This window comes from Nicotiana tabacum, chromosome 7 (genome assembly GCF_000715075.1).
Source record: "Nicotiana tabacum cultivar K326 chromosome 7, ASM71507v2, whole genome shotgun sequence".
Classification (NCBI taxonomy): Eukaryota; Viridiplantae; Streptophyta; class Magnoliopsida; order Solanales; family Solanaceae; genus Nicotiana; species Nicotiana tabacum.
In genome coordinates, this window is record NC_134086.1 from 173,277,120 (window position 1) to 173,288,110 (window position 10,991).

The window sequence follows — 10,991 nt, forward strand, 5'->3', positions numbered from 1 at the left end:
TTTTGGAGTTTTTTTAATTTTCTAAAAATTCTAAAATTCATTTTCAAGTGAAAATTGAAAAGATTTAAAAAAAAGTAAAAAAAAATCGTAAAAAGTGAAAAAATTCATGGCCAAACGGCTCTAAATTTGATTCAATGGTAAATGGTAGGTTCCCATTTGTTTGGATGAGTTCATGTGTTCAATCTTTTCTGAAACAGACTAATTCCTGTAATTATATAGATTCACTTTGTGATCTAATAGTGGGTATTATTATCCGCATCATTTCTATGATAGAAAAAAAAAATGAGTTTAGTTTGACTAGATCTTTAATTTCTATATTTGAAAAACTTTTGGATAACAATTCTAAAGAGGATTATAAACTTAGCAACCACTGCAAATACACCAAATAAAAGAGCTTTTAGTAGTAGTTCCTAATGCTTCGGAATAAAATATTTACCCATAACGAGTGTGTACATCAACTAAATAAATATATGACACATATATATCCTATCTTATTTTATTAATTACTTAACAATCATAAATTAATATAACTTCTTAGTTTAAAACCCGATGCGATTAAATTTTTACCATAGTTCTTCTGCTCAATGGTAGAAGATAATTAAGTCATGGATTGAGGTAAACTATATGGTATCAAGTTGTACATGGTTAAGTGTATAGTAGCAATAAAACTAGATGTCGGCATCAGAAAAACGAGCAAAAATATGCAATGAGCTAGTTAGAGTTAAATGTGAAAAGAAAATGTCCACATCAGAAAAACGAGTCAAGTAAAGATTCAATAAACAAAATAAAAAAGGACCACCAAAAGCTCCATAATTTATCATATTGGGTCAAATTTAGGGGCCCTTTTCTATATAAAGCTCAGTGATAAACACAAGAAAATTAAACCATACACTCTTGTGTGACTCTCTACTATCTTCTCTCTATCTATTTTTCTCTCATGGCAGAAGAAAAACTAGCCAGTAATAATGGCCAACCTCAGATAGTTACAAGTATTCAGGATTTTGATCCTCCAAAGAAACCAAAAAGAAACAAATATGCAATAGCTTGTTCTTTCTTAGCTTCTTTGGCTTCAATCTTGCTTGGTTATGGTAAGAATTCTCTCCCTTTTCATCTATCTACATCTCTATTTTGTAAGACAAAAACAATTAATTTTCCATTGGACAAAGCTTTCTTTAATTTGTAAGACTAGCATTCTCTTTTATTCTTTTTTAGTTAAAGAAAGTTTTCTAATTCGTTTTCATGCACAAGAGATATTGTGATAAAGCATAAAAAGGAAACGTACAAAATATTGTGAAAACTTTAGTGGCGTTTGGACATAAGAATGGTAAAATTGCGGAAAAAAGTGATTTTTTTTTAAAGTAAAAATAATATTTGAAAGCTAGAATTGTGTTTGGACATGAATATAATTTTTGACTGCTTTTGAATTTTTTATGAGTGATTTGAAGTAGAAGTTTTGAAAAATAGCCTTTTGGAGTTTTTTAATTTTTAAAAAATTTCAAAATTCATCTTTAAGTGAAAATTTCATGGCCAAATGTTAGATTAAAAAAATAGTAATTTTTTTTTTTAAAAAAAGTGAAAAAATCTTTATTGCCAAACGGCCCCTTAAGCTGCTCTCGCAGAAACAAACATTTCAAGCGCGCGCCTTCCTTCCTTGCGGATGCATGTGGCACATAATTAACCAATTCCATTAAATCTAGCATTTTCAACACAGAATATCAATATATATACGCGAAAAATTAGTAAAATACTAAGTATTAAACTTTTAACTTATAAGTTTAAAAAACATGTAATGAACTTTTTTTTTAGAATTTAATTTCATGTAATGAAGTTAATGTTAAAATTTAAAGATTGAAGTTATCAAATTTAAATTTTATAAATATTTGCTTTATGGTTAATTATTTAATGGTTTGGTTCATGTAGATATTGGAGTAATGAGTGGAGCCATAATCTACATTAAGAAAGACCTCCATATCACCGATACCCAAGTAGAGATTCTAGTAGGAATCCTCAATATCTACTCTCTCTTTGGTTCTGCCGCCGCCGGCCGTACATCCGACTGGATTGGCCGCCGGTACACTATGGTGGTTGCTGCCGCAATCTTCTTTGCCGGAGCTCTTCTGATGGGTTTTGCTACCACATATGCATTTCTCATGGTGGGTCGTTTCGTTGCCGGAGTCGGAGTCGGGTACGCACTCATGGTTGCTCCAGTTTACACAGCCGAAGTCTCGCCGGCGTCTTCTCGCGGATTTCTAACCTCCTTCCCGGAAGTTTTCATTAATGGAGGTACGTGGTAATTTTAATTAACTCTCTTGTTTCGTCCCTACCACTTGGGACTTTGAGTTCTACGTTGAAATTGTCGTTTTCTTTCGTCAATAATGACAAACAACAACATGTGTTAATAATAAATGTAACCTGACAGCAGAATCCGGGAAGACAAGAAAAAGATCAGGGAGAGACTAGGGAGGGAGAGATTTCCTCGAATATGCCAGCTTAATTTATTATTCCATTATATTTTAATTCAAAATTATATGTTATAATATCGTAAAAATGATTTGTACTTTATTCAGTTGTAGTAATAGATTACGTGCCATCATCAACTAATATTTTCTATAAATCTGTTTTTTAAATAATTTCATAATGTGAATATAAGAATTAAACTATGTTCATTTTTGCCAAGTTAAGATTGAAATTTCTACTTCTGGTTGGAAACGTAAAGGCGTCATGATAATCTCTGTTAGGAGTGAAATTCAAATGGTCAAATATGAGTGTGACAAGTTAATGTAAGTCTAAATTATTGCGATAGCGATAACCTAAGTTGACAGTATAAACTCAATAAGTTCCTATAAATGAATCAAGTTGTCCCCTGTAAAAAGTTGTCTGAAAAATTACTTTCAGCTAATTAATGGTACCATGTGATTTTATCAGACTTATATATTTTGATAATAGGAAATTATGCAAATGATGAATTGACTAAAGCTTAATATACTACTAAGAATTTAACTATATACACTTACAGTTTATTTACGTTATGCATTATGATTTAATTATAGTATATCATTGGTCTTATTTTCAAGATTATTAGAAATTATATGTAATTACCATTTAGTTGACTATACTGCAAACCTCAAATATTCATTGTACATTTCCTCTTTATTTTGTAAGTGTACTTATGCATTATTTCAAAGACTTTTTCGCGTTTAGCATGTGCCATAAATTATTCATATTTAATAGCCGAAAAATATATAAAATTTGCATAATTTTTATATATAACATATAGAATATATATGTATAAAAAAAAATTTACTATTATTTTAAAAGCGATTATACAATATTCAACATGCTATTAAAATCGTGCTTAAATTTGTTAATGGCAGGTATATTGCTGGGTTACGTGTCTAACTTCGCGTTTTCAAGACTTCCAACTAACTTGAGTTGGCGATTCATGCTTGGAATCGGAGCAGTCCCATCAGTATTCTTAGCCGTAAGTGTACTCGCCATGCCTGAGTCACCTCGTTGGCTCGTGATGCAGGGTCGACTCGGCGATGCAAGGCGAGTTCTGAACAAAACCTCCGATTCCTTAGAAGAAGCTCAGTTAAGACTCGCCGATATTAAAGCAGCCGCCGGCATACCGGAACACTGCAACGACGACATCGTCGAGGTACCCAAACGCCCTAAAGGCGACAACGTATGGCGCGAATTGATCTTCTCACCAACGCCGGCCGTCCGTCACATACTACTCACCGGCGTCGGAATTCATTTCTTTCAGCAAGCAAGTGGAATCGACGCCGTCGTTTTGTACAGCCCGAGGATTTTTGAAAAAGCAGGGATTAAATCCGATCACGACAAGTTGCTCGCCACCGTAGCCGTCGGATTCGTCAAAACAATTTTCATACTCGTAGCCACATTCATGCTCGACAAATCCGGCCGGCGGCCATTGCTGTTAACCAGTGTCGCCGGAATGGTGTTGTCGTTGTTGCTACTCGCCACCGGACTTACAATCATTGACCAATCTGAACAAAAAGTAGTTTGGGCAATTGCACTTAGTATAACAATGGTGTTGGCTTACGTGGCACTTTTCTCAATCGGGATGGGTCCAATAACGTGGGTTTACAGTTCGGAGATTTTTCCGTTGAGGCTACGGGCAACTGGATGCAGTATAGGTGTGGCGGTAAACAGGGTAACAAGTGGAGTAGTGTCAATGACGTTTTTGTCCCTGGTAAAGTCGATAACAATTGGCGGTGCGTTCTTTTTGTACTTCGGATTGGCGGCGGTGGCGTTTGTGTTTTTCTTTACGTTGATGCCGGAAACACAAGGGAAGACTCTAGAAGAAATGGAGGCATTGTTTGGATCTTTCTGGGACTGGAGAAAAACGGCTAGAGAGCTGAAAGAAGCCAAGATAACGGAGAAGAACAGCAACGATAACGGCCAAATTCAGATGGGTACTGCACCGGCTATTAGCAGTTAAAGTGGGTGATATTGTTAATATGGGTTTTACTTGAGGGGAAAAAAGTTAGCACAACTTTGGTACTTAGTAGATAAAGTACCAATTGGGGAAAGGAAATTGTATGTATTTATTTTGATAAGAGAAATAGCATTATATGAAAGGAGACAGCAATTTCCCAATTTCATGCATGTAAATTCGAAAGTCCTACTGTGCTACTCAATGCTCTTTACTCATTATTTAGAACAAATGAAAAAGTCGCAGGTCTTAATACTACGTCAATCTTTGTGGTAGTTTGGGTAACAAACTACTATAAGTATGATAATTTTTATTCACACTATACGATTATTTTAAAAATACTATCTACAAATTACAGTACGTACTGAAAAGTGGAAGCATGTTACCTGCTACAAATATTTATCAAAACCAATAGAAGTAATAAGTAAACATACCGTCCATTTTGAACTACCAAATATGAAGATTCATACATCTATAAAATATTAGAAAAAATGGGTAAGTTCTCTGTCGGGATAAAACAAAACATGAAAATATAGGTGCAAATTGAATACGCTACTTTTGTCGTTTCTTCATATTTATAGAGAGGAAAATGAGTTTTTTTTTTTTTTTTTTTGAAGAGTTGCCCCTTTTTAAGAATAGCCATAACTTTTATGTTAATTCAAAATTTAAATTTTTAAATTAAAAAAAGTTGTTCCAAAATAAAATACGAAAATAAGATCTTTATCTAAATAATTTAGATATATAATTATGTTCAAGTCCAAGTCATTTAGATATGAATACACATATTATTCTAAATATGTCAATTGTTTATTTTATTGAATTTAATGGGCTAAGCTTTATAAAGCCATTGATGTGGGACTCACTACTCTAACATAAAATGCCTCAATGTGATTTAAAGTATTTATTTGTTTTCTTAATAGCTGACAATCTCTGTTTAATATGATAGTTCACGTTGACCTAATGATATGATGAGATGAATGAGCTTTTATTCAGGGATAAATATTACAATATCACTGTATATTTCACGCCGACGTATTATGCTCATGCCGATTTAGGCAAACGTGTCTCTTTGTCAAGTGCGATAAACACATGTTAAGTTGGAATGAAACAGAACTACTAACACTAAATTAAGTCTATAATGATCCTAAACTGCCTTCAAAATCAATCAAGCTTGTCTCATTATCCAAAAGACTAATAAAGTTTTCAAATTAAACTCGACTTAAAATGATATTCACTAGTTTCTCTCAACAAATCAGTTGAACCTACTTTCAAACAAAGAAGATGTAAAGTGGCAAATTATATCTTAAAAATTCTAATTGGTTTACTTAGCAAAACATTCTTCTGATTCAATTACAACTATACAGAAGAGGTAAAGGAAAATCAACATTCTTTTGAACAAATTACCAAACTCAGTAACACATATCAATTCTTTCCTGATTTAATTATCAAGTTTTGTTAATTATCATAGTACTCAATTGCACTAAATAGTTTAGATCCTTTTAAGTTAAAGGGGACACGTTTTCAATTTCTTTGTAAATTTTTTAGGAGAGAAATGACCTTATAAATAAAGGAGTTTCTTTTTTAAAGAGATTTGAATCTTTCACTTAAGTCATGAAGATTAAAACTGCAATGTCATGTACAATTCAGATCTCAACTATCCACATTTCTTCCTCTCAAATCTCAACTATTTGCAATTTTCTTTATTTTTAAATTGCATTATACAGTATAAACCTAAATCAATCGACGCAATAAATTTGGAATACGAGATGGTTAAACGAAAAAAATTGTCTACGTCTTCTCCCACCAAAAGATGTGTAGTCTTTTTCAAGATATAAGAAGAAGAATTTTAGGCCGTAACTATATATTTGTGGAATGTCATTTTGTGCTTGAACTTATATGGGATTCCTAACATATTCTAAAAAGTTATTTTGCCTTCGTGTCATTCTGTTAAATATGAAAGTAGCAGCACACTACTCCAGACAAAAATCTGCTTTGATATGATTGTTGAAATGAATTTTTAACTCGGCAAAGGTTAACACCTTATTTATTTTAAATAAATATCATTTAAAAAAATTATATTCTATAGATACATTTTAAGGTTTATAACAAAATATTTAATTTTGGTTACCTCTTAGCCCTAAGCCACTAAATACGTTAATCAGTTACACTATTTTCTTTTTCTCTCTACTTTGATACATCTCATTCTCTTCCCTCATCCCATTAAAATTTCCGATCTCCTCCTTCTTCCACCGAATTTGTGCAAAGTCCACTTCAAAGATGCTGATTTCGAATTGTTTAGTTCGTATGATACTTTTTCTGAAGTTGCTATTACTATGATTTAAGGGTTTGGGGAGTATAAATTGCCGCATACAATTCGATGTGCATGAAGAAGAGAAAGAAGATGATCGTGAAACGGAAAACAAACAAGAAAGAGATCGACGAAGAAATTGATAGGGAAAATTGGTTTATTACATCCAAGAAACAGAAAACTCATGATGTTTTCGGGGTTCCTCCTCTTAGAGAATTCAGAGATTTTAGCTTTCAATTAAATGTCAAAGAGAGGAAATTTCCTGATTTCCTATCCTCAGTTCAAGATTATCCATTTTCAGTAGAAAGTAAATACCGTATACCAAGTCCAAGATCCCATCTTTTTCCTGAGTACTCATTCAAATTGAGGAAGATCAATGTATGATGCTCGACATTTAATTGATTTTCTGTTAATATATTTCAATGTATTTTCATATATTTTATTGTATTCATTGTCTTTTTTTTCATTGTAATTCAATGTATCTCGTTATATTCCATGTATTTCATTGTATTCATTGTCTTTTTTTTCCATTGTATTTCAATCTATCCCGTTGTATTCTATGTATTTCATTATATTCACTGTCTCGCTATGTGCCATGAATGTATTCATATGTTTTTTTTTAATTAATATAATTTATGTATTCAGATGTATTATATAATTTCTCTGAAGATTGCTATATTTTTTGGGTATTTTTCGGTTGAGAATCTTTTTTATAACTGAAAATACAAATTTTGTTTGTTATAATTGAGTTTTTTGAGTTATATAGGAGTTTATTATGTTAATTGATTCACTTTCCGTTTTAAAAATAGTGTAATCCCCTATTTAACGCCGTCAATACAGTCGAATACAATAATCTGTCCGGCTGTAATCCCATGTTTCACTCCATGAATACAGTCGAATACACTCGAATACAACAACTGATTAGCTGGACTTCTCTGATTCACACATATTTTTGTTACTGTATTCATGAATACAATAGCTTAAATACATTAAATATATCTTATAACCACAAAAAAGGTATCTATAATCCGTAATATAGCAAATGGTATCTATAGATGATTAATTACTACTAAATGATAGTGCTTTATGAAAATTTCTGTTCCTGAAAAGGCCCAGGCCTTAAAATTGTTGGTGGTCCTGATCTAGTCCTTTACTCTTGCCATGTGCTTGTATTTTAGCCCAAGTGCTAAAATGTGGCCCAAATTTCATGGTCCAATTACGCTACCCTCTTTGTTTCTCTTTTCTCTTTTTGTTCTTTTTTGGCTAAGCATTAGTAGCAAGTGTATGGCCACTGATTTGAAGGTTGAACGTGATTGAGTGATTGTAAGGAGAGTGCTTTTTTGGTTTTCCCTCGTGAAATTAAGGCCCTCTTTGTGCTTAATTTTTTTTCCCTTTTCTCAAAAAATTTTAAAAATGTGTTCGTCCATGAAATTTTATATTTTTTGGATCTTTTTCAAAAATGAGTTTTTTAAAAATTCAAAATTTTCAAAAGTTTTCTTTTCCATTCACAAAATTATAATATTTTTTCAAGTGAAATACATGTCCAAACATAATTTCAAATTTTAAATATTATTTTTTAACTTAATTTCAAATACTTTTTTTTTCTTCAAAAATTATAATTTTTATGTCCAAACGCCCACTTTGTGTTCTTGAAATGAATTTTCTTCTCACTTTATAGATAATGTTATAGTTATGTGTAAGAGGATCTTCGTAATTTAAATAAGAGCTTATTAGTGATTTTCCTTTCCATTTTACGACAACTTGATTAGCATACAAATTAAAAACGAGCTCGGATTAGCTAAATTCGTGAAAATAGCACTGGCTAGCCAGTTTTCGATAAAATAGTGAGCGTTTGTAGAGTCATTGAAAAATAGTCACTATTTTGTTGTAAAATAGAAAGTTCCGGCATAATATACTAGAGATTGGCGCACCTGTGTATGAACTTCCAGCATACGAAAAGGTCCGGCATAATACACAAGAGATTGGAGTACCGGTGTATGAACTCTAGTATATTATGCTGGAAGTTCATATGTAAAAAATTCGAACTCCAGTATATTATGCTGGAATATTTTTCGAATTTTTAACAGTGTTTTTGTTCATATTTATTTTTATATCAAAAGTGGCTAAATTTCGATTACTTTTAAAACTGTGATTATTTTTCAATTACCATTTGTAGATCTAGCTATTTATGAATTTCGCGCTAAATTCGCCTCGTAGTGCTAGAATTTGGACTAGCAATAACCCCCAACATTAGTACGATCCATATTAGAATCGCATGTGTTTAAGGACTTCAAGATGGCCACATATTTAAATAGCTCAATCTGTTAAATTATCTATGTTTCTTTTGCAAGTTAGATAATAAGATATAATCATTTATTTGGATGATAAGAAAGTTGTTGGTGATGCTATCTTATCATTTATCTTGTGCATGCTATTCTGCAACTTCATCCAAGGGAAACAATATATAGGGAGAAATTCAAAAATAATCAAATTTATAAGTGGTCATTCAAAAATAGTTACAGTTTCAAAAGTAATCGAAATTTAGCCACTTTTCACGTAAAGATAAATCTGAACGAAAACACTGTTCAAAATCCGAAAAAATACTCCAGCATAATATACTAGAGTATTATACTGGAACTCCAGTATAATATACTGGAGCTCCAATATACCGGTCCAACATAATATACTAGAGTTTGGAGCATCGGTGCTCCAGTCTCCAGTATATTATACTGGAGCTAGCAAAGTATATCGCTCCAGCATAATATACTAGAAGTTCATACACAGGTGCACCGAACTCCAGTATATTATACTGGACCGGTCTCTGTTGCAGCAAAATATAGCTATTTCTTAGTGACTTGGCAAACGCTGGCTATTTTTGAATGACCAATCCAAAAACTGATTAGACCGTGCTATTTTAACCAATATATAGGCTCAAAAATTAAGAAAATTTTGGGCTTCTTATGGGTCGTGAGCCCACACCCAATTCTGCCTTTAGCCTTATTTACGCTTCTTAACGCACGCACCATAAAACAAAAGGAAAAATAACACTGTATAATTCATAAGTTAGCATAACCGAATATATATATATATATATATATATATATACACACACACATTATGTATGTTATATATTTTCTGTATATAAAAAAGTTTTTGGCGTAGGCTAAAAGTGACAATACTCCAAAAAATACGACAACACTCATTCCTTAAGATAAAATTCATAAATAGCCATTATTTGGTCCTGTAATTGTAAATTAGCCATTGTAATGGCATTATTATTTAGTGCAAACTTCTCCGGGATTATTACACAAATAACCGGCCAGATTTAATATTTATTTTTTCTAATTAGTATACATAGATTATACATAGTTATACATATATTATACTCCCTCCGTTTTAATTTATGTGAACCTGTTTGACTGGGTACGGAGTTTAATAAGAAAAAATAAAGACTTTATGATGATTACTATTTTTCAAACTATAGAGCTGAAAAAGTGACTACCCGCGCTATTACTACTATTTATAGTTGGAGTTTTTTCTTTTAGGTGTTTGAGTTTCAATTAGAAGGAAAATGCTGACTCGAAATTACTTCTTCGAGGTGATTCCAAAAAATTTAATCGTGTCCAAAAAAAGAGATAGTAACAATTTAAAATCCTCCGAGTCCAGGCCGATCCCTGAGCTTTTGGGCTAATAACAAGATGAGAGGGCCCAAAATCGTAGGATTACTCCAGAAGCAATTTGGGCATTTTCTAGCGTTACAAAATGGGAAAAACTATTTCATTACAAATTTTATGATTCTAACTTCATAGGAGTATTAGTTACTTGTAACTATTATAGTTACTCTTCATCAACATTTTAACACGGTATATCACGTACCGTAGAAACATCCTATTGTAGAAATGCAGGGTAAGGCTGCGTATAATAGATCCTTCTGGTCCGTCCCTTCCCCGGATCCCGCGCATAGCGGGAGCTTAGTGCACTGGGCTGCCCTTTTTAATGGAAACAGCCTCTTGCAGAAATGCAGGTAAGACTGCGTACGATAGATCCTTGTAGTCCGGCCTTTCTCCGGACCTCGCGCATAGCGGGAGCTTGTACACCGAGCTGCCCTTTTTATATCACATACCGTCTTACCAACACATCAAGTGCTTATTACAAATTTCAAACAACTTTATCTAAACACGTAGTAATACTTATTTATAACATTAGTTTAAGCACTTGATACTT

At 32.5% G+C, this 10,991-nt stretch overlaps 1 protein-coding gene across 1 annotated transcript; it reads left to right on the forward strand.

Moving 5' to 3' along the window:
* Nucleotides 1–864: 864 nt before the first annotated feature.
* LOC107805587 (polyol transporter 5) lies at nucleotides 865–4,645 on the forward strand. Its single transcript, XM_016629655.2, has 3 exons — nucleotides 865–1,088; nucleotides 1,921–2,283; nucleotides 3,375–4,645. Exons 1-3 carry the CDS (start codon nucleotides 938–940, stop codon nucleotides 4,463–4,465), a joined length of 1,605 nt encoding a protein of 534 aa, XP_016485141.1. The 5' UTR covers nucleotides 865–937; the 3' UTR covers nucleotides 4,466–4,645.
* The last annotated feature ends 6,346 nt before the right edge of the window (nucleotides 4,646–10,991 follow it).

Excerpts from the sequence above, each read along its gene's own strand:
- LOC107805587 (XM_016629655.2), top strand. The coding sequence starts at position 938 with ATGGCAGAAGAAAAACTAGCCAGTAATAATGGCCAACCTCAGATAGTT. Across the intron at positions 1,089-1,920 it reads TTCAATCTTGCTTGGTTATG|ATATTGGAGTAATGAGTGGA; the intron begins GTAAGAATTCTC and ends TGGTTCATGTAG. Across the intron at positions 2,284-3,374 it reads GGAAGTTTTCATTAATGGAG|GTATATTGCTGGGTTACGTG; the intron begins GTACGTGGTAAT and ends TGTTAATGGCAG.